At 44.9% G+C, this 27,224-nt stretch overlaps 2 protein-coding genes across 13 annotated transcripts; one reads left to right on the forward strand and one right to left on the reverse strand.

The window, feature by feature from the left end:
- The first annotated feature begins 562 nt into the window (after window positions 1-562).
- leo1 (LEO1 homolog, Paf1/RNA polymerase II complex component) lies at window positions 563-7,767 on the forward strand. Of its 3 annotated transcripts, none has more exons than XM_042061227.1 (13): window positions 563-710; window positions 1,236-1,596; window positions 1,633-1,970; window positions 2,901-3,002; window positions 3,379-3,473; window positions 3,616-3,764; window positions 3,920-4,004; window positions 4,121-4,215; window positions 4,436-4,570; window positions 5,572-5,707; window positions 6,061-6,250; window positions 6,745-6,842; window positions 7,649-7,767. In XM_042061227.1, exons 1-13 carry the CDS (start codon window positions 653-655, stop codon window positions 7,760-7,762), a joined length of 1,956 nt encoding a protein of 651 aa, XP_041917161.1. In that variant the 5' UTR covers window positions 563-652; the 3' UTR covers window positions 7,763-7,767. The 3 variants fall into 3 exon arrangements, with proteins under 3 accessions (XP_041917161.1, XP_041917162.1, XP_041917160.1); XM_042061228.1 differs by having other exon boundaries at window positions 1,651-1,970; XM_042061226.1 differs by having other exon boundaries at window positions 1,236-1,970.
- A 13,110-nt stretch (window positions 7,768-20,877) lies between these two features.
- Window positions 20,878-26,814, reverse strand: LOC121682373. Of its 10 annotated transcripts, none has more exons than XR_006022540.1 (4): window positions 22,234-22,819; window positions 22,031-22,099; window positions 21,888-21,949; window positions 20,878-21,803 (listed from the first exon to the last, which is right to left on the reverse strand). XR_006022540.1 is itself a non-coding variant. In XM_042062489.1 (4 exons), exons 1-4 carry the CDS (start codon window positions 26,729-26,731, stop codon window positions 21,241-21,243), a joined length of 804 nt encoding a protein of 267 aa, XP_041918423.1. In that variant the 5' UTR covers window positions 26,732-26,814; the 3' UTR covers window positions 20,878-21,240. The 10 variants fall into 10 exon arrangements, 8 of the variants coding, with proteins under 8 accessions (XP_041918423.1, XP_041918425.1, XP_041918427.1 ...); XR_006022539.1 differs by having other exon boundaries at window positions 22,171-22,819; XM_042062489.1 differs by lacking the exon at window positions 22,234-22,819 and adding an exon at window positions 26,159-26,814 and having other exon boundaries at window positions 20,878-21,392; window positions 21,940-21,949.
- Window positions 26,815-27,224: the final 410 nt, after the last annotated feature.

Below are 27,224 nucleotides of genomic sequence, written 5' to 3' on the forward strand. Positions count from 1 at the left end.
GTATCAACTGCTTTCTGCTCAATTAGGCCAACTCTCTCTGTGTATCTCCATTCTACAAGGATATAAGGCACATTCCATCCAACTTTCTATCCATTCATCCTCTTCAAACCATTCACTCATCTACCCATTAAACTATCCCATCAACATCCATTAAACAATCTGCCTAACAACATCCATTCAACTTTCTGTCTATCAACATCCATTACACTATCTATATTTAACTTTTAAACTATATACTCTGTCTCAGGCTTTAAACATACAATCTGGCTCTACAGATCCTGTTCAACTATTTCCTCTGCCCACAACTGTTTCAAAATAAATGTCCTCACTACAATAATTCACTATTAAATAATTTAACTATTTAAACTACTCAACTATTTAACTGTTCAGCCATTTCAACTGTCAGTTGTTATCAACTATAACTTCTGCCAACTGTTATCAAATAAAAGTTTGTTTTGCATTTTATGTTTATGATAAAGAGCGCATATCAGGGACTTCTTCTTCTTCTTCCTTAAATTTAATGGCGGTTGGCATACCAACTTGGTGCATTACCGCCACCAAGCATATCAGGGACTGTCCACATTTTCCGGAGACATACCGGAAGCAAAGACTTTTAACATCAAAATACTTGTTGTCCACGCTTCCTTGAAAAATGGCGGATATGGATGAATTGTTCGGGAGCGATGGCGATAGTGATAATGAACAACGAGGTACACATATTTGTTTATTCTGGCACTTTTATTACATATTAGTTTGTCACTTTTAGTTGTATCACATATCTTGTTTCTTACGGCTGTGCAAGGTAACCTATCGTGTATAGCTGTTGTCTTTCTTGCTAGCTCAGTAACTAGCAAGATCACACCGTAACGTTAACGTAAATGTAGTGAATTAGTGCGCTGAAATGGTATGGAAACGTCCGACTATAAGTGTGTTATTAAGTCCCATGTGTATATCCCTGTTAACATAGTCACCCGGAGGCCTATATATTCAAGTTTAGTAACTGCATACAATTGGGTGATGTAAACATGATTGCTTGCTAGGTACCCCCGCACAACATGACCAGAACTTATTGATACTTTCTTGGATGCTGAGCGCATCTTGAGGACACTGCATTTCAAGACGGTTTTTAAACATTATAAGTAGGCTTCAGTCTGACACAGTCGTAGTCACAATGCAGATCATGTTATCGTTTTGAAGTTATGCTGACCATCGGTGTTCTTCACTGTCTTTATTAGAATCTGGCTCGGGGTCAGGATCAGATTCCGAGCACGAACGCCCTAGATCTGTCAGCAATGGCTCGGGAAGTGATAGTGAACGTGAACGTGATGATGACGATGATGAAGAAGGCCAAGACGGTGGGAAGCCCAGTAACAAAGAGCTGTTTGGGGACGACAGCGAGGATGACCATGGGAGCCAACACAGTGGCAGTGATAATCAATCCGAAAGGTCTGGAAATCAGTCAGATGCAAGCATGCACTCTGAGCAAGAAGACAACGAACAGTCGGACGCAGAGCAACACAGTGGTTCGGAGGGTCATCATGATGAGGATGTCCGGGGGCGTGGGTCAGATGTAGGCAGCCCGGCATCAGGGGTAGGGAGTCGCCACTCTGATAGGAGTCGCCACTCTGATAGGAGTCGCCACTCTGATAGGAGTCGCCACTCTGATAGGAGTCGCCACTCTGATAGGAGTCGCCACTCTGATAGGAGTCGCCACTCCGATAGAGGCAGTGCAAGCCCCAGGTCGGAGGCTGGAAGCCCACATTCTGATGCAGGCAGCGCCCACTCGGACCCAGGAACCCCTCAGTCTGGACTGGGCACCCCACACTCTGACCCAGAGGGCCACTCTGATGATGAGAAATGGGGCAGAGGGATTAAGAGCGACCAGTCAGATGATGAGGAGAAGGCCCAGCACTCCGATGAAGACAGAGACCACTCAGATGATGAGGGCACAGGGAGTAGACACAAGACAGGTAATATATTCAAGATTGTGCATGGAATTGCTATGATGGGTGGACATCTTGACTATCATTCAGTGTCTTGACTATTAATCTCTATTAATCCGAGTTTACATGTGCAATTTTGGTGATTCCTGTATTTTTGCTAGCATCAGAGAGTTATATGTGTCCATGGATTTAGTTACTGAAAGACTCCATGTTTGTTAAGAGCACTCTAGTCATCTTGATTGTGGAGTAGCAATGGACATACACAATTAGGCTACATATATGTATGTATATATCTCATATATGAGACCAGATCCAAATTCTTCACAATGCATGTTTTAGGTAAAAGAAAATAAGGTTGTCAGATGTAACCCGATTAGCTGATGATTGATTTTCATTTTGGTTCATTCATTTGGTTCCCTTTTTCGAATACGTTTATCCAAAAATGTTGTTGGTTTTCGTTCTTTGAACCGTTTCTAATGAGGCTCTACATGTCAAGTAGGGCTGCAGCTATTATTTTCATAGTCAAATATCAGTTTGTTATTGGGTGAAAAAATGTTGATCAGTGTTTCCCAAAGCCCAAGTGTATGTCCTCAAATGTCTTGTTTCGTCAACATGCCAAAGATATTTAGTGTACTGTGTAAGTATCCTAAAGTTGACAACTAATCGATTAATTGTTGCAGCCCTGATGTCAACTTAATGAAACAGTTAACTGAAATATTGTACAAACGTGAGATACCATAATATTGAACCAAAGTACTCTCTAGCCCAACAGGAAAGGCTAAATTACATTATATCACATTTCAACTACAAACATAAACACTGACGATGAGGACACTGATGATGATCTTGTGAGAGGCAGCAGTTGAAATAATTGAATGTAATACAGTTCCGCATAAAACATTTATACCTTTTATCTAAAAGAATTATTCTGATTTTGTGTTTTGTTGCTCTTCACAGAGTCTGCAAAGGGCAGCGATAGTGAGGATGATTTTATTAGACAGAAAAAAAAGAAAATTGCTTCAGACTCTGATTCGGATAGTGAGGTTGGAGGCTCCAAAGGTAAGTATGTCAATTCACACCACATACCACAGTAACACTTTTGTCAGTGTAACACTTCAGCATTTATGATTCAGCAGTCAGAAATGTATACACAGTGAATATAATAATTAGAATATTTGAATGATTTAATTGAGTATTCATCCAGTGGGCTTACATAACAGACGCAAATGCTCTATTAATCTTAGATATGGTGCTACAAGTCTATGCAGCTCACACTGTACCCTGCACTATGTTGTACCTGTTCTTCTCCTTGTCATTGAAATGTCAAATTCAGTGAGTTCAGAAGTAGTGTTCCTGAAAGTGTTTAGAAGTAGAGTGCTGCTGTCCTTATGGCACATTGTATGCTACTTAGGATTTAACCATCTCTTTTCTCCAGGTCCAAAACCAGCTGCAGATGACCTGTTTGGTGAGGCCGATGACATTTCTTCAGACAGTGATGCTGAGAAGCCCCCCACGCCTGGACAACCGCTGGTGAGTCTGCGCTCTGAAGTAAAAAAAAAAAGGAGGCTTGGTTTGGGACTCCCACTGTATTAGTATTGTATTGCAAGGCCTTGGTAAAGTGCACTGGTCCTGTAGACTGAGAGGTGGTGCTGGCTGGTGGTGTTCCCTGTAGGATAACGAGGAGGGGATGGAGGGCGAGCACCCGGAGGAGGAGCCTGTGCCCGAGACGAGAATAGAGGTGGAGATCCCCAAAGTCAGCACTGACCTCGGCAGTGACCTGTACTTCGTCAAGCTGCCCAACTTCCTCAGTGTGGAGCCTAGGTGATAATTTCCCCATTTGAACTCCCTTTCAAACAACAGTTTCACATTTGAGTCAAATACTCTCAAAAACTACTAGATATGGAGCTGGGTTTCTCCTTTATTACATGTGCTGATCATTTGATACGTGTGTGCAAATAATGCTCTCGTCTCTTTAGGCCATTTGATCCCCAGTACTATGAAGATGAGTTTGAAGATGAGGAGATGCTGGATGAGGAGGGTAGAACAAGGCTCAAACTAAAGGTATCGTCTACATTTGCTCTCAACAAAAATTTTGTTTAGGGGCCTAAAAGTGTTATTTCACTACACTGTAGTTCGGACTGTATTGTATTCATCAATTGTGTCGTCTTGTGGTCCAGGTGGAAAACACAATCAGGTGGAGATCCCGCAAAGATGAGGAGGGCAATGAGACGCGAGAGAGCAACGCTCGCATTGTGAAATGGTCCGATGGCAGGTCGGTTGACATTATCTTTGAGGCGCAAAAACAACCCTCAATCAGATCCTCATTTTTGAGGAGCGCAGAATAAAATCAGTGAATCTGGAGATTTAGTTTGTTACCTTTTTGTGGGCGTGGTGGAGCAGTGGTGATGTCACACCATTGCAATTTTGTGTTGCTTTGGATAAAAACATCTGCTAAATACCAGTCAACTTTAACCTTTTCTGTCCCCCATCAGTATGTCGCTCCATCTGGGAAATGAGGTGTTTGACGTCTACAAGGCCCCGCTTCAGGGAGACCACAACCATCTTTTCATCAGGCAGGGCACAGGTCTGCAAGGTCAAGCTGTGTTCAAGACTAAACTGACCTTCAGGTGAGCCCACTATTGAGACTAGACAGACATTCAGGTCAGTCCACTATTGAGACTAGACAGACCTTCAGGTCAGCCCACTATTGAGACTAGACAGACATTCAGGTCAGTCCACTATTGAGACTAGACAGACCTTCAGGTCAGCCCACTATTGAGACTAGACAGACCTTCATGTCAGCCCACTATTGAGACTAGACAGACCTTCAGGTCAGCCCACTATTGAGCCGTGTTCTGCTCAAAGAGATCTCCAAGACCTTTTTCTGTTCCAAGATCGTGACTGCTAGGTTCTGTAGCCAAAATCAGCAGGTGCAGTTAAAGGGTGCCAGTGTTTTGGATTATCACAAAAGGAAAACGGATTGTTTGTATATGTCACCAACAACAGCACAAATACTATTCAAATATGTACACTATGTCATAATTCCTTAATAGCTCCTGGCTGGACAAGTGAAAACAAATAAAGCCTCTGATTTGATGGTCCCCCTTGGCCTTTTGTATTTTAACAGACGGCTGCTCTGCTGATTGACAGTCTAAAGCTGTTGAAAGTAAAATTTTAACCTTGTTTCACTCAATTAAGGGTCCAATCAGTGAAGCTGATCATGGCCACTTGCAGCTATATTACTTTGTGAATGTAATTGTTTAGTATGAGGTGCCATTTTAAAGATGCTGTTTGTTGAAATTCATTGAAATGATACAAAAATAGTTGTAAAGAGGGTGAAAAGAGGGTCCCAGGTTCAGATTGGGCACTCACACTTGGGGTTTGATTTCCAGTGCTTCATCAGTGCCAGCATAAACAATATCCATTCTTAAACATGGCTGCGTAACCTCGTAGATGTATTTATGCCCTTTTCGTATTCTAGGTTGTTGCCCTAATGGTCTTCCTGTATGTCCTATAAAATTCGTAACCATTAACAGAGAGCTCATGTGGTGTTTGTTTTGACTTCTCTACCAAAGTCACGTTGCCCATTTCCCTTGTCATAAAACTCTTTTGTGTTGCTCCTCTGCAGGCCTCATTCCACAGACAGTGCTACTCACAGGAAGATGACGCTGTCTCTGGCTGACCGCTGTTCTAAGACTCAGAAGATCCGCATCCTGCCCATGGCTGGCCGTGATCCAGAGTCCCAGAGGAACGAGATGATCAAGGTAATGGCTGCTAAAAGTTTGATAAAAGGCACATCTAGGCCTTTTTGTTATTTTTGTTCCTGTGAATCAGAATGGGCTTGTCATTCTACTGTTCAGTTATGCACGCAACACCCTCTGCTGATGATGCATCCTTGGTTCCATTCAAAACTGGTGGAAATGCAGGCTGAATCCTGAACAGAACCAGTTCAAGAGCTAATTCTCTGTTGGTCGATTGTTTGGGATCTGTATTCTGATTACTGGACAGGCTCTGTCTTTGTGTGGTGTTTGTAGTGCAGCCATTGTTGGGAGTGGGGATGAGGTGGGGCGTGCCGTGTGCTGTTTGATTCATGTGGACCCCTGTGTTGCTACTGTAGAAAGAAGAGGAGCGCCTGCGGGCCTCTATCCGCCGGGAGTCCCAGCAGCGGCGCATGCGGGAGAAGCAGCACCAGCGCGGCCTGAGCGCCGGCTACCTGGAGCCTGACCGCTACGATGAGGACGAGGAGGGAGAGGAGTCCATCAGTCTTTCTGCCATCAAGAGCAAGTATAAGAGCGGAGGACTGAGAGGTGAGGAGGAGGAGGAGAGGGAGGAGGAGGTTGCGTACCACATGCCGAGATTGGCCACTGTGTACAGCCTAGAACAAAAGCTTAACAACAATAGCAGTTGGGATAATCCGGCGGCTTACTTAAGCAAATTAAGTGTCATTTGTTCCTCAGCAGAAGCTGTGGCTCTGGTGTGTGGCTCATGTGTGTGTTTATGGCACTAGGTATTACTGAGTATTACTAGGTAATACTGAGAATGTCCTTGACAAGTCTCTTAGAAAGTTAGATTTTAAGATGGCTTTTCAAAACAATATTAATTCCAGATTAGAAATGCTCTTAATATGCTTGAAAGAACAGCATGCAAGAACCAGCACAAAAACATGTCCCATTATAATCAGTTGAGCCTTATTGTAGCAGCGCTTTGTTTAGTGTCCAAAATGGTTTTAATGTGCATTGTTTGATGTGGTGCAGCCATCATTGTGTCTCTATACACGTGTTCTTGTTCTGTCCTCCTGCAGAGGAGCGAGCCAGAATCTACTCCTCCGACAGCGACGAGGGCTCAGACGAGGACAAGGCACAAAGGCTGATGAAGGCCAAGAAACTGGACAGCGATGACGTGAGTGCCACAGACAAGCCTCTCTAGCAGCGTCACTACTGTGTTGGTTTTAACTGTGTCACAGAGACAACATACTCTTATCAGGAAACCTTTGTATCGGGGTGGGTTCACTCGTTCTACCGTTGTGAAATGTTCTGAACCGGTGTGAAATGTTCTGAAATGTTCCTTTTGTTGCTTTATTTCTCTTTACTTTTACTCTGGCTTTTAGGAGTGCTTAAAGGAACACGCCGACCTTTTGGGACTGTAGCTTATTCACCGTATTCCCCAGAGTTAGATAAGTCGATACATACCCTTCTCATCTCCGTGCGTGTAGTTACTCGGTCTGACGCACCCACCGCTAGCCTAGCTTAGCAACATTTTCCTATTTACATGCTGTGATTTGTATAGTTACAACGTGTACAAATAACAATTTCAAACGAGACAGCCATTTTGTAAGCATACACATACGGGAGTTTAAGTCCCAAAAGGTCGTTGTGCTCCTTTTAAGAAGTATAATGGCACTTAACTGAAATGTCACTCCAAAGCCTCTGCTATTCCCACCCACTAATCTCCAGTTATAATCCAGAGAGTTTTGAAGTTAAAAAGTGAGTAGAGTAGACCATCCTCCATTCACTGTGTGCAGTTCCCCAGGCTAGCAGCAGGTGGCATAGTTTCACACTTTGTTGCATGCCCTACCATTGCACTCGGAAGTGTTGAGCAGGAACAGGAACCTTTTGTTGCTGTGTGTGCCAGGCGTCTCACTGTGGTGAGGAGGGAAAGGTATGTGGGAAAAGCCTTGTGTTTACTGTCTCACTGTTCTCTTTCAGGAGGGAGAGAACTCAGCCGGCAAAAGGAAGGCAGAAGACGATGGCGAGTCCTCCCCCAAGAAGGCAAAGAAATACGTGATCAGTGATGAAGAGGAAGAGGATGACGATGAGTGATTTTTTTTTTTTAATATATTTTTTCCCCACTCATTTCCTTTTTCATTGTTTTTTTTATTGTTTTGTCTGTGTGTTTTGACTTAGTATCATGGAGTGTCCATTTGTACATTTTATAATGGAGCTGCCCAGCTGTAAAGTAAAGAGGAATAAAAGAGTAAACAAACTTCAGTAATCTTCCGTTCTTTGGTATTTTTATGGAGGCAGGCTGGTGTGCCCAATGGTCATAAAATATTAGTAGTTGCAAAGTATTATCACCTCTTTGCTGATTATTTATGTTGTTTTAGCAATCACACAGTGTGCCTTTGAGCAACATTTTACCAACTACTAACTGTCCCCCATTTTGTAAATGGATAGACCTATTTATAACTAGCTCATAATTTATCAAGGCTCACAGTCGAGGCAGATTCACTGGTGCACAGGTGCAGTTTGATATTGACAGAGAAGTGTGTAATCTGGCCTTGGCTTGACCTACTCTTGGCCATTGCAGAAGGGCTAGTGAAGTCATCCTAGAGCCTGCTAAATCAGCCCGCTGCCCCGGAGAATGTGGATCCCGGTTAGTGAGTGCACCATTAGCCAGAGTGACGCACAATGTGCACTCAGGAGATAACAGAGGGGCTTAGCCCTTTGCACGTTTCCCCTTTTTTTTGGGAAGGTGTCCATGGCCGATGCCTGTCCCTGGGATACCTTTAATGCAGGCCCCAGCCAAACAGAACCGGCCCCAGAGTGCTGAGGTAGCGAGCCGGGGTAAGTATGTAGTGAAAGCGAGTTACGTAAAGTAATTTGCTGCTCAATCCACAACAGTCTACTTCTTACTGCCCCCCCCCCCCCCTGCACCTCCATGCAGCTGTACCAGGCAAAGCACTCTGCAGGAGAGAAACAAGGCTCCTTTCATGAGCCATATTGACCAATGCCCCCAGAGAAAGTGTGCTAGTAAGGCACCCCCTGGGCTTTCACTCGTGCCCACCCGCCACAGATTGTGGGTAGACCAAAAGGGCAATGCCATCTTTGACAGTCACTACCTCCAAATTCCACTGGGCCAGGAGCCGGAGTGCCCAAACCAGACAGCTGTGCCGCCGTCCTCACTTTGTCTGAGTCCGCACACAAGCTTTATGAGGACGTCCCAGTCTTCTCAGCCAGGAGGAGGATGCGTCCCAGTCTTCTCAGCCAGGAGGAGGATGCTTTTTTCCGTGGAAAACCTCAGCAGATTCTCCTGCTCAGGGAAGAGAGAGCAGGGGTCATTAATCACATCGGCTGGCTCACCACTGGTTATTCATAGCAAATGCTCAGTGTTTTACTGCAGGGGCAGGGATGCTGCATGTGTTTGTGAATGTGCCTGTGTTTGTGTGAGAGTGTCTGAATGTTTAGTTCCCCCTGGTGTTTCAGTGTTGAAAGCTTTTCTCATGCTGAGCAGTGCACTGTGCTTGAAACGTGCTCTCATGTTTGTGTTATTCAGATGGTACCATGTGAGTGCATTGCTTTGTGTTCTCTGGGTGTTTGAGTAGGATGCCATCGTTTGTCTCTCCCCCTCTCTGCTCAGGATGTCGTGAGCGTCGGCGGGCCACGCTTGGCTGCCTCAGCCCCAGTGTTACATAACTCTGCTGCAGAGAAGGGCTGCACTGGCAGGGCAGCGGGCGTGTGCTGGCGACTGGGGGGGGGGGTGCAGAGGCTCTGCAGCATTTCATCACCCCCTCAGCACTGCACTCTCAGCCTCCATCCCCTCGCCTCCAGCTGACAGCCCCAAGCACAGGCGACTTGAATCAGGGCAGCACCCTCAGTGTGGCTGTCCTATTAGAACACAACATAGAGCCAGTCAATACAGAGCACCTGGCTCTTTATGCTTCACTGACCTCCAGGAGAAGATCGATGTAAGCACATTCCTGTAATGTTTGTTTTAACTTTAAGCTAATGTTTCCTTTTTAAAAGAAAGGCTATATTCAGTCCTGTTGTTTGAAGCAGAGTGTGACCTTGAAACTGTCAGATGTTAGATACACGCTTTCATGATAACTGACAGGTGGATCCCTCGCCTGATTGGATGCATTCTGAGGACCGCATCATTTCCCCCCAGTTTACAGAACGAGTGTTCTTGGCAATAAAATGTTGATTTAGCCTGGTTCATCCTATAATTAATCACTGACTGTAGGGACACTGCACTGATTATGTTCTCTTAGTAGAGTAGCCAAGTCCTTTTACCATATGTTGATACTGAACCAAGTCAGCCTATTCTTTCCTATGGGATGATATGTGTATGGAGTCTTATAGCCAAAAGACAACCTATGTCCATATATTTATAAGCAATATAATCATGCCTGGATTTGGCTACGGTGTGTCTTCCTCAGATAAGAAAGTTTCAGAAGTGCCCTATAACCAAAGACACCTTGAGATCAATAGAAGGTTTCCTCAAACATGTCTTCAAGCTCAAATCCAGCAAACTTTCTGTTGCCTCTGTTGGCACCCGCTGTTGCCTCTACACACTGTAATGTGTTCCTATGTAAACAGTCTATTCATAATCACACCTGAGCCACTAGGTCTTTATTTTGGTCCTTAGACAGTGGTGCCAATGGGTGGATGACCAGTATAACAGTAAATCTCAGAAGTCTATTCTCTGATGGCCAGGAGCTATGCCATGACTTTAGAGACCGCACTACAGACAAATGAGAAAGGGGAGACAGTGGCTGAGTCGAGACAGGAGCTTTTAGGCTGCTTAAACCTGTCTGAGCATGTCTGGGGAACAGGCCGAATGTGCACTGAATGTACAGCTTATATACCGATAATGGACCAATGGTTAAATTGTTTAAATTTAGTAATGCTTGTGGTTGTTTCAATATAAAGTATTAGTTTGGTCATTTAATTTTCTTATAGGTCCATCTGTTGATTGATGCCCAAATATCTTGGGAACAAATGTGTTGCTTTAAAGGAACAGGTCAACTTTTCAGGAAATAAACTTATTTGTCATCAACCCTAGTTCGATGAATACACCTTCTCTTCTTTATGCATGCAATAACCCAGTTTGACGCTGTTAGCCTAGCTTAGCATAATTCACAGGAAGTGGGTTACACCAGTTAGCCTATAGCTCCCGTTTAGCTATAAACTAGCTATAGGATAACTGGAATAATTATAAAGTTCATTGAATTGAATTGATACTCAGTGAGGCCTTCCTGATGCTGAAGACTGAGAGCCAAAGGAAATATTTATCTATTTTTATTTATTGAGAGTATGACACATGGGCAGTCCCTGCAATGGATACTGAAAGAGATCACACAGACACACACAAAAACACAGTGTTCTGGCATTGACCAACAAGTCTCTTGAGCGGCCACTTTATCCAAGGCTCTGCCTGCGTCACCGGGTCCCTGTCTAATGACGCCAGCTCTCAAGCACAGTGCTGTTGCCCTGGCTGCAGCTGTATTTCACAAGTTGGATGCCCTTTACCTAGACCAGGAGTGTCCCCTGTGTCCCTGGGCAAGTTGCATAAGAGACCAGTCTAATAAATATAAACATAATCCCCTGATACTAACCGTGCTACTGTCAGATGTCACTGTGATTATTCATAGACAGAGGTGATCAAGGCCCTCTGCTCTCACACTCGATGGGCAGAAATGTGATAGAACTTTATCAGCATTTAATACTTTGTCTTGATGAACAGCGCCACTAATTCTTTGTACGCGTGTTCAATCCTATCCTTTCTCTATTTGGGTCAGACTGTTCTTTTAGAGGGAGGCAGTAGACTCTGTAAGCAGGTAAAAACCCTCCACATCCCAAGATAAGATTTAAGAGTATACAAACAAAGCAAAAAACACATGACACATAATATGCAACCAAAAGAAATCTAGTGAATGGTCAGAGATCAAGGAGACCTGTAAAATGACTTAATCAAAAATTAAAGGGACAGTCTTAATACTTGGACTATATGTGCCAGGAAAAGCAGTAAATGCATTCATGTTGTTAATGGGAATCGTAAGGAAACTCCAGATTCTTTAGAAGTATTACACTGTTCATGGAACTGTTTTGTGTAAATGTTTGATGAAGTGTTCATGAAAAACTCTTCTGCAGGATTTTAGTAAGAGATCAGGAAATTAATTCAGAATCGCATGAGTCAGCTTTTTTTTATTTCTGAATTTCACAGTGAAAGAGGAAAAAGGTAACAAGAAGCAAGAAGTAGCTAAATATCTGTTGAATGGGACCAACAAAAAATGCAAAACTGTTTGGCAGTGACTTTCTAAGGGCACAGTCTAGGAACTGTCCTCTCTGACCATCTTAAGCCTCCTGATGACAGCAGCATCTCCCCCTGGTGTGATGATTCATCTCTATCTGGGCATGCACCCCCACCAACCCTGGCAGGATTTCAGCTGAGGACGATGGCCTCAATTCCCAGCAGTCCACATACCCAGCACACACAGTCGGCCCCTGCAGACCTGCAGTATTTCGAACCTCTTTGCGATTCCCGTAAGATAGAGCGTTAGCCCTTCAATTATCTAACTCTCGATCCGTACTAGCCAAGCAAAACAGTGCAGCACAGCGCTTGTCTCCCCACGCCACCAACTCAGACTGGCCCCAGTTAAGTAACACAGGGAGAATGAGTAACAGAGAAAGCAGTTACACAAGAACCAGGGCATGAACACTGAAATGTTTTTGCTTCCAAAATTTGATGTGACATTTTTCCCACAGTGCTGTTGCATTTCTATTGCACAGTGTGTACATTCACAAACTCTCAGCAAGTGAGGATGACTATTCCATTAGCTCCACTGACAGGGATGGCTGGCCTATCATAAGATGCTTATCTAAGGAAGGTATATGTTCAGTTCTAAACACAGTATCATATACTGTATACATGCCATGGTTTATTTAAGCTTACAGTGACTTTGGACTGTTACTATCATTATGGTTATATGTTAATTCATTTGATAATTAATTGATTTAGTTTGATTAGTAAATGAATAAAATGACATTTCTTGGGTAATGATTCCTTAATTTGACTCAAATATCTGTATTACCATGTAAGAAAACATGCATAGCCTTCCCTATCACTCCCTCTTTTGAATGTGTGCATGTCAGATGGATGTACTAATATGGCCTGTTGTTGCTGAGGAATCAGGATAGTATTCAAAACAAATTGGTGCTCACACAATAACATTGTGAATGGCGTAAAGCTCGAACAACAAATAAGGCTGTTATATAAGAGATCTGCACAGAGCAAGTCAAACTGAAGTCCATGAAAATATTATGGGAATGTCCTGCCCTCCTTATGTGTGGCTGTGAAACCTCACAGGACCCCTCGTGTCCCGGCCTCACCAGCCCCTACAGCACCCACACTCAGGATGGCGTCACCCAGGCCGTAGAAGCCAGAGGTTTATGTGAGAAAGCCTGTGTCTGTTTATGTGCCTCTTTCTTTCTCTCACCTCCTTTCTCGCCTTCATTCCAGAGAGCAGGGACGTGCACAGGAATTTTGAGGGGCAGTTGCTCTGACCTGAAAAAAGGGCACCCCCCCCCCAAAAAAAAAAAACTCATGGGCTATATGCAGGACTGAGAATAACAGCGTCTTTTTTAAAATATTTACACAAAGAAGTAAAACACTGAGATACAGCACTCAATCACCTTAACTTATCATTATTATTTTCATGCCCACTAGTGGTATTTATGTTCTGCTCAGGCAAGATCTTTGAAATGACCTTTTAAATAGCCTATGTTTTTTTAGATTACAATTATTTAGCATGCAGCTCTTTAATCCTGTACTTTCTAGCATGGTCCTCTCATCTCATCTCGTGATCATCACTTAGGCCTTCCTGTCCTCTGTGCCTCCTCCTGGTCCACATTTTCCTCACAGTAGTCTGGAGGCTTATGACTGCTCCTCATCTTAAATGTATAATGTAATTATGAAACATTGTCATTAGTAGGCTAGGCTAAAATATGAGTTAATTAATCAATTCGTCTACCCAGTGTCATGTCATCTTTATCACAGTGCAAAGTCTCTGTCTCACCTGCTGGTTGGCTTGTGATTGCTGCCTCCCTGAATTGTCTCTCCCTCTCCTGAATCTGACTCTTTTCAGTGGGCATCTTGGCTTCAAACAATACCCAAAATACTAGTGATAGGATTTAGGCATTTAACCATTTTGAATAAAATAATTAATGTGATGCATTACTTCCATCATTCATTCTTCTTGCTAAAACGAAATGTGAGAAAGATATAGATGATATAGATTATAGATATAGATGAATATTGTACCATTTGTGATATGGCGCACAATTCATGGCCTTAATACACAGCAAGCATCCAAGTGTCCTGACAAATACTTATTGATGTTATGGTATTGAGAAAGTCCCTGTTTCCCAGTCCATTGCCTACGACAGTTTCCTTGTAGAAAATGGAGCCCAGAGGAGAACAAACACTTGACCTACTTTGGAATTTGACTCTTTCATTGACTATGGTCAAACTAGTCCAAATATGTGCCTTAGAAGCTAGTGCAGCCTACCATGTTTGTAAGAGAAATAGGAAAATTATGCTTGGCTACACAGCATTCCATGGTCACATACTGTAACTAAAACTTCTGACATGCCTTAACACCAAATGAGAACTGGAATGAGTTCAGGTCAGATTGTTTTACACAACCTGCCCTTGACAATCTTTTTTCCTGGGAACACAGGGGGCCTTTATTAAAATAATCTTGCACTTACAGTATGTTTCGTAAGGATCTGAAGTGACCTCCTCACTGACAAAAACCTTTAGTGCAGTTTTAATCAGTTTACAGGAATAATTTGCTGGGTTTACATTGCTTTTGTGTCTTTTTTTGCAGGGATTTGCTCATTCCACATCAGTGTGCTTGAGTTCATGCTGTGTGCTTGAATACTGTAAATCCTGCTGTAAAAGTTGCAATACCAGAGGCTCAGTTTCTGAGGTCTACGAGGTGACCGTAATCATTGAGCAACATCTCAAGGATCTCCTTTATAGAAATGTAGAACTACTACACCAGTTTCTGTAGCCTATTGTTTAATCAGGTATGCAATAAAAAAGTACACTATTCTCATCCAGCAACGGATCTGTTAGCATGATACAGGACCATGAGCTGGCACCCAGACAGCTCAACATAGCAAACGAGCCCATACACATAGAAAGAGCATAGAGGAAACAAGTATAGAACTTTCTCACAGGAAAAGAAACAAGAGATACCATGGATTCCTAATTAGACTAAGGCCTGTTTATCTGGCTCTCCCAAGTATGACCTCCCCCACCCCACCCTCAGCGTTCCTGTGCTTCTCTGCTCAAGGGCTGGTGCCTGAGCCAACAGCAACCTTGCCGATATAAATAGGCCGTACCACATTTAGTCTTCCTTTTCCTTCTTTACTTCATAGAAGCGACTGACAGAAATAAAGGACAAGCGCCACCCCCCCCCCCACCCACCCACCCCCTATCGCTGCCTTCCCGTCTGACTCCAATCCGTCAGTAACCTGTGAACTCTGGTAACCAATACCAGTACTCTGGTAACCTGTGAACTCTGGTAACCAATACCAGTACTCTGGTAACCTGTGAACTCTGGTAACCAATACCAGCACTCTGGTAACCTGTGAACTTTAACCTTAAGGTCAGAGCCCAGGCGGTGTCATGGTGACTGTGTGAGCGGTCGGAGTGCAGTGGAAACTGAGCCCACAGTGTCCTGTTCTCCCGCAGGGGCAAGAGGGTTCATGGTGTAACACAGACGGCTCTTGCAACTTTGTGACGAGACAATAGCGTCTGCCCATTCTCTCACTGGAGGCAAAGCTTGGCCTGTTGAGGTCTGAAGCACTGTATTCACTCGTTTTGTTGACTTGCCATTTTACTGCTGATTTAGCCTGGATCCATGGATTATCAGCTCCCACTTTAGGGCAGTGTCTATTCAGACCTGATACCTATTCAGAACCATACCTATTCAGCCCAGGCCTCCTGAATCAGCCTGCTTTAACTATAAATTCAAATCTCAGATACATTTGCACACATAGTAATGTATTGTTATATTTCACTGAACACTACTGGTGTAAATACTGTATTTGACACATTAGCACTGTGCTAAAGTTATGTATAAAATTGCCTCTACACTTTAAAAGTCAAGTGTGAACGTTTCTCACTCTAGCTTTAGGTTTTGGGCATTATCTGGAGTGCACTTCTGTTTCCCTCGTACTTAGTGTGGTGTGTAGGCTAAAGGTCCCCTGTGTCCAGCCTGACATTGGAAGGTGGAGCCTCCTGTCAGAGGGGCCAGAGATGGTGGGTGGAGAGGGGATTTGTCCACTCACTGAGGGGCAGTACAGCTCCAAGGCCTCCAGTCTGCTGAGAGTCTTGACCGGCTGTCAAACTCACACTCATGATTTTTCATCTTAACTAAGGATTAAAAAAAAAAAAAAAAAAAAGCTAAGTTGTGGATCCAAATGTGAATAAAACTTTGTCTCTGACTGTGCAGAACTGTTATTGTAAACACACAAGGAGCATATGCATGTTTTAAACTGAAGTCAGGGTTTTGGGAGTGGTATCCAAAGAGGCATTTATGTAATTAGTTATAGAGGCAATTATATAATTATATAATTAGAGACATTTATATAATTATAATCAGAAGATTCAATGAAAGGAAAGAGGACCAATGCTCTCATTTGACTTATACTGCAGGCATCACTTGACGTTTTGAGGTGATAAGTTTGTAGAGATATTACAAAGATGCTGTCAAAAGTGTCCAGTATTGTGACGGTAATCCTTAACCTTTAGGACATGCAGGCTGAGAGAAACGACAAGAACAAGCTTATCCCTGTGACTGTCAATACACCTTTGATATGATGAAAGGATAATCTGCCAGTCTTAGGACACTGTGCAATCCAGACTCCAAAACCTTTCAATTCAAAACTCTACACTTGTGTTGTTGAAGAAGATGGTTATAAATATATTTTTTCCATGATTTTAAGTCCTCCACTTCTCAAGCATGCAAGCAGTCAAAACATTGCTGCAGGTTCATATGTGTTATGTAAAGAGCGTGTGAGTGGGAGCTGTTCATGTGGATCTGCTTCACTGCCCACATCAGCAGGCAGCCACATCAGGCTCCTGGCTCAGAGACAGCATAGACCTGGCATAGACCACTGTCCCACTGCACCGGGCCTAACTACAGACACACACACACATACACACACACACACACACACACACACACACACACACACACACACACACACACACACACACACATGCATGTGCACACTCACATACACACACTCCCACCGTTCTGGGACATTGATGTTTGTCTGGGTTGAGAGAGAGAGAGAGAGAGAGAGAGAGGGTTGGTAGTCTCTGTGGACGTATCTTCATGGACACATTCACATACTTCCACAGGATAAACAACATCTCTGCTGCTGTGCAGGTCTGAGGTCTCAGTGGAGGGCTCTGTATCAGCTTACCTCCCTCCCATGCTGTCTCATGTTCTCTACCCCCTCTCCTGCCACACACTGCTTGCCTTGCCATTTTCTCCAGGTAACGTTGATATCCATCTTCAACTCTCAGATGCCTGTGTCCATGGGCTCTGAAAGGCCTGCACAGCAGAGTGGTGCCGGCCCCTTCTGGGCCTCCTGTTCCTCAGAAACCTCTCAGCACCAGCCTAATCCCCCTGACTCTCCACATCTCTGTGCCCGGGACCAGACTCAAATCCTAGCAGAGACAGGCTGTGACGTAAAGCTTATGGGTAAGGGGAGAATTTTAATGGAGGTAAACGAGTCCCTGAGGAACCTGCGCAAAGTGTGCACGAGTGGCTATGATGTTACAGGAACTATGCAATAGATCCCTGCTGATGATGGTTCATTCTGGAACAGTGACAACAATTCAACATTTGTTTACATCCTGTAACAAGTTTTAACTTTGCTTACTTTGTAAAACACATACAGTATATAATATCTTAAAATATATGTTATACTGCTCATATCACAACAAATGAATGTTCAATGTTTTTTTTTATTAGTCTGAAACTGAATAACCTGTAAATAACAGATATTCCTGATGAATAATAAGTAAAACTTCCTGATGGCTTTTAAACTTTGATGACTGTACACTGATATGTGCCTTATGCCAGATAACATATCCATTCCTCTATGTGTCTACCATTATGGAAACAAAGAGATGCCTGTTAGAAAATACCTGTCCTAGTTTACCCCCACAAGCACGTTCCTCTCCTTCTCCTTCTCCTTCTCTCTTATTATCCACACACTGTCTCCTTTCCTCTCCTGGGGCTTGTTGCCATGATGCCACCGCTCCTATATTTTGCTGCATGTAACGCTCCTGTCTGGGACAGAAGGTGTATAATATCCCTCATATAACAACTGTTTTTGCCCCAGAGGCAGCAGGCCCCAGTTCCTCTGTGGTGTTTGGATGGGCACAGTACATCCTGTCTGCCTGTGATCAGCAGGACTTGGCACCGCACTGTAGTGGCTAATAAAGACAAAAGAGATTGTGCTTGTTTATTTTCCATGGCAGTGCCATTTCTTTATCGATTCTATTGCATCTTTTGACCTTTCTTAATTACAGTTTTGGTCTGGAGAAGTGCTAATTCAGTGTAGCTAATTTAACCCTCATGAAAAGTAAAATAATTTGAGTGCCAATCAATTCTGAAATATATATATATATATATATATATATATAAATAAATAAAACTGTTTTCCTAAATGGGCAGTATTAAAACTACACATGGTTCATGCTGTCTGTTTGATTTGCTATTTGAGTAAAAATCAAATGAGTGAAACAACCAAATATCCAATCAATACACAAACAACATACATTCTTCTTTACGCATGGCATTCATAGTTACATTGAATCCCACATAAAAGGCATGGACAGGCTTTTATTTCAACTCTCAAACAATTGAGGCCATTCTGCCCTGATGCTGCAGCCCCAGTCCACAGATGACGCTCCATTCTGGGGCAAAGGACAGGCTGTGTGTCTCCTCAGAGACCTGGTACATCTACTTAGCAAAGCCTGCAGTCTCTATGGGAACAGGCGCCCCTTTCTTGTCTGATAAATCATTCTGTCTCCCACACAGGGACAGACTGTGTTAAGGAGGAAGAGGATGAGTACATGAGAATGCTAACACAAAAAGCAGAAAACTTTCAATAATATGGCAACTTCAATAAAACGTGATTATCAGATACTTCATTAAGAGGGTAATTCCAGGAAGGAAATGTATTAATTAACTTATTGTTCTTCTTAAGTTTTCTTATTGGGGGCCTAGCAGCGAAGCTGCAATAAATAAGCGGGTGCTGTAATAAATAAATAATAAAATAAGTGAGCTCACATCTCAGCAACTCTTTGGCGTATGAAGTCCAGGGACCTGGTAGCTGATTGTGAGAACGCACAAGGACATTGGTGTAATTTGGCCTCTAGGGGCACTGTAACAAAGTAAATTAGCTTATTTTCCAGCCGTTCTTTATCCAATTGCAATCAAACTTGCTATGAGTGCTTGCTCATGCCATGGCAACGTCATTTCTGCGCTAGCACACTGCTAGGCCCCCACATTGCTGCTTGCAGCAATATTTATTATTATTCCCGTCTCCCTAATTTTTGGCCAGCTCCTGCGCCTAGACCCCAGAGACACCGTTCCAACTTTAAAACGTCCAGGCAGTACCGGTGTAACTTGCTCGAGAAGATGGCGTCATGCGGCGTTATCATTCCTCCTCCATATCGGACTTAATAGAATGCGAAACTAAATTTTCACAGGTCACAAATTTGGTCCGAACTTCACAAAACTTGACGTACATGATCCTTTGACCAAGCCTCACAAAAGTTACTAGAAGGATTTTTGATTTTTGGAAGCGTTTGCCTGTCACAGCCAAACGAAATCGGTGGCATAGCCGCCAAACAGGAAGTCGTCATTATCTCAGGAATGCTTTCACATATCGAAACCAAACTTTGTACATGAACGCGGGACTCCAATATGAGGATGCACAAGATCTGAAAAAAAAAGACATACTTAAAATATCAGATTAATTGGCATGCCCACCTATGTCTATGTATTACTAGCCTCAGACATCCTGTTTTTCCACCACTTCAACTTTGCAAAGTATCATTGCAGCCTTGCCATGCATCTCATTTCAGTATCATACATGGGTGTTTATGGACCTGCAAATAACTCAGAAGTGGAACCATGTGATATTTATACCAGCAACACTTTGCAGTACACTGTGATGGTGTTCAAATAAACTTGCTTAATTATCATCATATGAGAGTATTATTCTAAATGTTACAAGTACAAAAGTTGAAGGGAGATTATTATTCTAATTTGTACATGTACAAAAGTATGCAAATTAATATATTTGTTAACTAATTAATATGTTTTCTGGTGTTTAACTTGCAATGCATTCTGGGTAGGCACGTTGTTTTATTTCTGGGGTAGGCTAATGAGTTTGCGTTGTGGCTGTTCATGACTGCAATACGTTAGACCGGCACATCCGGGAACTTGACTCGTGACAAACGTTCCCGCCCCTTTCGGGGGGAAAACAAACAACCCCTCTCATTAACTCCAACGCAAATTAGGGTCAATAAACGTAATTCGTACAGAAATCGCAGGAGTAAATAATAACAAAAAATACCACAAATCAATATGACCACTCAATACATAACCACTTTGCCGGTCGTTGACCGTGAAAGATACCTACAAAAGCTTAATTCAATTAATATAAAAACATGTCCCTTCAGTCTCCCGAGTAGGCTACGAAGTGGTGCAACAACCCCACTCAGTGACCAGAAGTGTCATACGGTCTTCTCTTCTTATGGCTTGTAGCCATCATTTTCTTCTGTCATGATTTTTTTTGAGGACATGGTAGGCAAAAGAAACTCAGGGAGGGGTTCTTAGATGTGTGGTTGGTACATGTCTACCGGTTCACTCTGGCTTGTTCTGAGGGAATGTTTTCCCCTCAAAAGGGGCATGGCGCAAACAACATGCTCTGTGTGACGCGGGTCCGGTTGTAAGTATATCAGTAGCCTACGACGGGAATACAGTTTGTGAAGGTGTGCGTTGATGAACCAAGTAAGTTAGACGTGAATCTTTTAATTACCTAGCCTACCAGTACTTGAATGAAGAGTTTAATGAATGCCAATGTGACCAGAGCAGTAAGGAGGGAAAGAGAGAGGCTATAAGCCACTCCCAGTAGCCCGACTACGCCACCCTGGGCTTAGTACCCTGGGACTTCTTTAAGAGAATTTGCTAAGGAAGGTTTGACACAGGTCCGAAAGCACCAAGCAGACAACGTGAATTCCAGTCAAATCATAAGTTTATTAAATAACCAAAGGGGGGGGGGAAGGGAGGAGTGTCCTGCAATAATACCTGAACCGAGTCAGAGGTTATGAAAGTACAAAAATATTTATTATTGTTCTTTTATTATGATACAATATGAACAGGTGATTTCTAAAGTGGGGCCAGGCTCCACTGGAGCTAAAAAGATACAGCAGATGGGGGCTTACCTGAGGGAGACAGACTAACTGGAGGTGTGTTCTAAGTTCCAGCCATCACACGTGCATACACACTGCAAGAAAGTGACTTACCAGTGACACAGCAGCCCACCGCAAGCAACAATGACACCACAAATGTGCAGCTACAGGGTCCCACCACCAGGTGACTAGCCTCCCTCAAAGAGGGCCCCACATCTGCCAAACAAACAAATAAAACAGCACCACAAGGGGGGGGCAAAAATACAGTCAGCCAATACAGACGTTATGGTAGATAATGCAGGCACACCAGGACAAAAGAAATACAAACACACGCTAATGACAGCCAGCACCAGACAGAACCTAAGCAGTTACCAGGATGAAGCATATGCCACTTATGCCCCGTTCCTCTCTACTAATGCGGCAAGCAACATGCAGGCTGACATAAACGCCAAATAAACCCAAACACAGGCAGACGTAGACACTAAATTAATGCCCACAAAAAGAAAGACACAGAACGTACTTGAAAAACCGCACACAATTAGGCTACACCAAAATAAAATAACTACAGACAAGACAGCAGCACGACCCACGCTATGCACCCCGCGTAGATGGAAAAGGCCGCGCTACCTGGACAGGACAGAAAAGACATTGAACATAAAGCCTTCTACTGCCGCCTAAAAAGTTACCCATTAAAGCAAGCATCGTACATACCTATGTTCGTAACTACGATTAGTGCACAAAGCGCCGTATGGGGAGCACTCACCCACGTTCAGCTACAGGCATACAAGAGAAAGTGTTACGACTCAAAACAGAAAATAAACTACGAGAGATTTAAGACAAACATAGGTGCATACCTGTAGAATGAATAAGGGATGGTGTCTAACACACGGGCAGCAGGAGCAGACTAGCCGGTGACCACGAAGCTACAGGTGAAGACAAACATTGATTAAACCATGTTATTAGTCTGGCAGCAAACGGGAGTATTGCAACATACCTGATGACTAAATCCGACACGCTAGGGGGTTAAACAGGCAGAGCTTACAACGCTTCTTCGTACCTGGGTGGTTTTATACTGTCCGGCCAGTAATCAGTGCGAACGAACTCCGGTGTGTAACTAATCACCACGCCCCCTTAGTTAGCGGGAGCAGGCCAGTGTGGGACATGTAGGGAAAACAGGGAGACATGGGGAAAAGACAGAAACAAGGTGAACTGGCTACAATCTACCCCCTTGTTCTTTATCGTCGCCCCGACGATAAACAGGCTAACTGGAAAATGGGCAACAGCTTAAGATCGGAGAGGAACTCCGATTAGCCAAGACACAGGTCAAGGAGAGCTTGCAATCACATTACTCGGCCTCTATACGCCACGGGGGAGGTGGTGGACATTGGAGTGTTGCCCTGCCGTGCCTCGGGCAGTCCTCCTAAGGGTAGTTTCATTGCTGTCAGAGTTGTTCTCGTCTTGAGATGTCGACAACCCAGGGGGAGGGGTCAGGACTGGAGGTGGCAGGTCCACTGGCACCTGTGCAGGTGGAACAGGACGCCTACCATCCATAGGACCAAGCCTCAAAGAGCATGGTTCCCGGTCAACCTGGAATGGGACAGGAACTACAGCCTCTGTGGTGGAGGGGTATACCGAAGAGGGTGCAGTTGGGCCCTCTCCTGCAGGTGGAGGGGGGGGCTCAGTCACTTGAACCCACAGACCTTCTCCAGAATCTTCTTCTGGATGTGGCCTTGGCTGGAGCGGTTGCTCTTCTTGGGGGGTATTGCGGGGCTCCATCCTAAGTTGAGGCTTCAGCATGATGCGGTGGACGTGCCGGACCTTGCTTGGGTCATCGACAGGTGCGATTGTGTAGACAGCCCCGCCAACTTTAGGTGTTTTTAATACCTGGTACACAGTTGAACACCAGAGTTCCTGGATCTTGTGGCGTCCCCTTATCCCGTGGTCCCGAAGGTACACATGCTGGCCCTCTGGTATTGGGTCTTCTTTCACATGCTGGTCGTGGCGCCCTTTCCGTCGAGCAGCATTGGTGGCCAGGCGCTCCTGGGCTCCATCAAATGCAACCTGGAGCCTGACTTGATGTTCCCGGACCCAGTCATGCACCGTACCGACCTCTGGTTCCCGTACTCTGCCCAGCAAAAAGTCAACTGGCAACCGAGGGTCCTGACCAAACATAAGAAAGAAGGGGGACTCCCCTGTCGACTGGTGTGGTGTGGTGTTATAACAAAAGACCAGTTGGGGAAGACAGGAGGCCCAGTCCCTCTTCCTGGAGTCTGGCAACGTGCGCAACAAATTGTGCATGGTTCGGTTAAACCGCTCACATTGCCCGTTGCCAGCTGGGTGATAGGGAGTGGTACGGGACTTGGTAATTCCATACAGGTTGCAAAGCTGCTGGATAAGGGCGCCTTCAAAACTGCGCCCCTGGTCAGAATGAAGGCGACTTGGCACACCAAACTTAAAGAGCCACTCGTTCACCAAAACCTGGGCCACCGTAGAAGCACGCTGGTCTCGTGTCGGTACTGCTAATGTATACTTGGTGAAGACATCGGTAAGAACCAAGACGTTCTCCACCCCATTGCGTGAGGGTTCTAAGACAGTGAAGTCAACCGCCAGGATCTCGTTCGGGCGTGACGCTAACAGATGACCCATATAAGTTGGAGCTCCCCGACTAGAGTCCTTGGCCACTTGACAGCGACTGCACTCTTGGCACCATCGCTTGACCTCCGCAGACATGCCAGGCCAAAAGCACCGCCGACGAACCAGCTCCAATGTTCGTTCCACCCCTTGATGGCCGTGGTCTTGATGGAGCTGGGTCATTACTTCTGGTCTCAGGGAGGCGGGCAGAATGACTTGGAGAATCTCCTCTCCCCCATCTGGGCGGAAGATCTTGCGATACAGCAACCCATGCTCCTGGACCAACCGGTCCCATTGGCGCAGGAGGGCTAAGGCAGAGGTTGACAGTTGCCGACGCTCCATGTGATTAGGCCGCCTCTTCTGCTTCCAGAGCCTGAGTACCGGGTGAATGTCAGGGTCCGCCATCTGCAAGGCACAAAGCTCTGATGTGGAGTGAGAAGGAAAAACAGACATAACAGTGTGGCTGAACTGAGTGGGCGGTGGTAAAGCTACTACCTGCTGCAGGTGAGTAGGTACGGAAGTCCAGGGAAAAAAAGTTAGCATAAGCCAACACAGGGGCAGAAGTGAGTCTGGTCTTTAGGCTCTCAAAACTTCTTTCACACTCCTCACTCCAAGCCACTGTGAAGTCCCGCCTCAACCCTCTCCTAGACTTTGTTCCAGCCAGCTCCGCCACCAGCTTATGCAGGGGTGCCGCCAACTTCGCAAAACCCTCTACAAAGCGGCGGTAATAGCTTGCAAAGCCAAGGAAAGAACGAAGCTCAGACACCTGACTGGGGCGGCACCAATTGGCTACGGCCTCGATTTTCTTTGGGTCAGTGGAGACACCAGCCCCAGAGATGACGTGGCCCAAGTAGGCAACTTCTGGCCTACAGAAGGCACACTTTTCTAGCTTTGCCTTCAGCCCTTCCCTCTGCAGCCTCTGCAATACTACTTCTAAGCGGTCAATATGCTGGGAGGTGTTAGATGAGAAAACTACCACATCGTCAAGATACAATAGTAGCGACTGGCAATGTTGGTCTCCGAAAATCCTTTGCATGAGCCGTTGGAACGTGCTAGGAGCATTGCACAGCCCAAAGGGCATGCGATTGTACTCAAAAAGCCCAAAGGGTGTGCAAAAAGCGGTCTTTGGCTTATCTCTCTCCAACACTGGGACCTGATTATACCCGCTTGCCAGGTCCATTGTCGAAAACAAACAAGCACCTGACAATGCATCCAAAGATTCCTCGATCCTGGGAAGTGGGAAGGCATCCTTACGGGTTTTGGCATTCAATTGCCGGTAATCCACACATAAGCGTGGGCTGCCGTCCTTCTTCCGGACCAGAACGATGGGTGAGGCATAGGGGCTGCAGCTCTCCCTAATGACCTGTGCCTCCAGTAACTGATTAATGTGAGATTTTACAACATCATACTCAGAAGGAGGCAACTGTCGGTAACGCTGCCTAACTGGAATCTCGTCGGTCACAGGAATTTCGTGAGAAATGAGACTAGTGCAACCTAGGTCGCCATCATGAGCAGAGAAAATGTCCTCATAGCTCAAGAGCAGAGACCGAACACGTTCCCCATCGGCATCTGTAAGCGCAGTCAAATCAAGGGACTCAATCTGACTCCGTATTGAACAGTTTTCTATTTGGGCAGTGGCTTCTACAGCTCGAACTTCAGCTACTGTGGACACCATAGACCCTGTATCCAACAAACAAGGAACAGTAATCCCCCCCATGACCACATCGAGGTGAGGACATGACGACATCAGATTAGGTACAGTGCCAGTCCCCATCGAGCTAACCCCAGAGTCAATAAATGCCCCATCTGAACTGTGACTCAGCAACTCAGTGGGCTTTAGTTTTCCGACCTCTGATTGGAGCTGGTGGGTCTAGCAGTGCCATCCATAGCGGATGCTAAAGAAGCTGACCGGGGTCGAAAAGGAACCTGCTCCTCATTACACTCTCTAGCGAAATGACCAGGGCGCTGGCACCTCCTACATATTAAGTTATGTTCACGAAAAGGCCTAGTGCGCCTCTGACCTTCCTGTAGGAGAGCGATACTCTGAGCTAACTGAGTAAGCTGTCCCTGTTGACTCTTAAGGATGTCTTTAAGCTCCGCTAGCTCAGAGCCCTGAGATGTATTGGTCACGGTTTGAGAGTCCCCCTGAACCTTATACTGGAGACCGTAGGCGGATGGCATCGAATGACTGCGGCCTCGTGCACCCCCAGGCGTACCCTCCCGTTCCCATCGTAAGCCTCGGTGCGCACCTCTAACAGTGTAGATGTGGGCTGACGCCGCACCAATTGTTTAAGCTCTCTGCGGAGGGAACCATCATAAACATGCTCAATAAATTGATCGCGTAACATTACCTCTGCGTTAGTTACAGCATGTGGTGCAGCCTGTTTAACCTTCCCCATAAGGTTCATCAGCGCCAGGGAAAACTCCAGCAGACCCTCTCCATCCTGCTGCTTTCTCGAAAAAAATGCCTCCTGTAGGGATACATGAGATTGGGAACAGCCATACAGTTCATGCAATATAGACAGTACCTTCACTGGGTCCTCCCGTTCAATGGCAGGGCGATATTTAATCTCCTCCCTCGCATCCCCCTCTAAGTGATCAAATATAAAGAAAGCTTGGTCAACTGTAGAGAGATGACGAGCCCTCATGCAAGCCCACACTTCTTCCTCCCATTCATCAATGCTAATACCTGACCCGCCCCTAAACGTAGGACATTTCTTATCTCGAGGAATAAACACAAGTCTTTCCATTGGTGGACCCGGAATCACAGGTGGAGGCACTAGCCGGGCTGGTGCATCAGGGGTGGCTGTGGAGGTAGAAGCAGTAGTGTTAGCCCCTGCAGCAGCCCTCTCCTGGCGCAGTCGTTCATTGTCAGCCTTAAGCTGAGCGACCATGTCTCTGAGTTCTTGCATTTCTTCCTCCATATCTGCCACAGTAACCTACTGCAGAGAATAATCACAGGAGCAAAATGAGGGGGGAGCTACCACCAGAGGTCCAGACTGCAGAAGGTTCCCAATCCGCCGTCTTCTGGTCAGCTGCTGTCTTGTCTTGTCTTGGTTTTGCTTTGGTTATTTTATGTTTGGTTTTTGTGTTGCCTGTCTTGTCCTTCTGTGTGTAACTTTCATCTTTATTTAGTAGGGAGGTGGCTCTGAGGGGGTCTAGTTTAAGCACATGTGTGGTGTTTTTGGTGTATTCCTTGTAGCTTTACTGTGTACTTTTGCTGTGTAACAGGTGAACCTTTCTTTATGCTTGCATGGTATTGGTCTGAACTTCCATAGTTGCCACCCTCAGATCTCCACTTCCCTACCTTTGTCTTAATAAATATTGTTTTCCTGTAATTCATGTCCACTGTGTAGTTACGAACCTGAAAGCGGTACAATCTCTTAAAGATTCCCTGATGCACTAGGCCTCAGGGTG

This window comes from Alosa sapidissima, chromosome 14, assembly GCF_018492685.1.
Source record: "Alosa sapidissima isolate fAloSap1 chromosome 14, fAloSap1.pri, whole genome shotgun sequence".
Classification (NCBI taxonomy): domain Eukaryota; kingdom Metazoa; phylum Chordata; class Actinopteri; order Clupeiformes; family Clupeidae; genus Alosa; species Alosa sapidissima.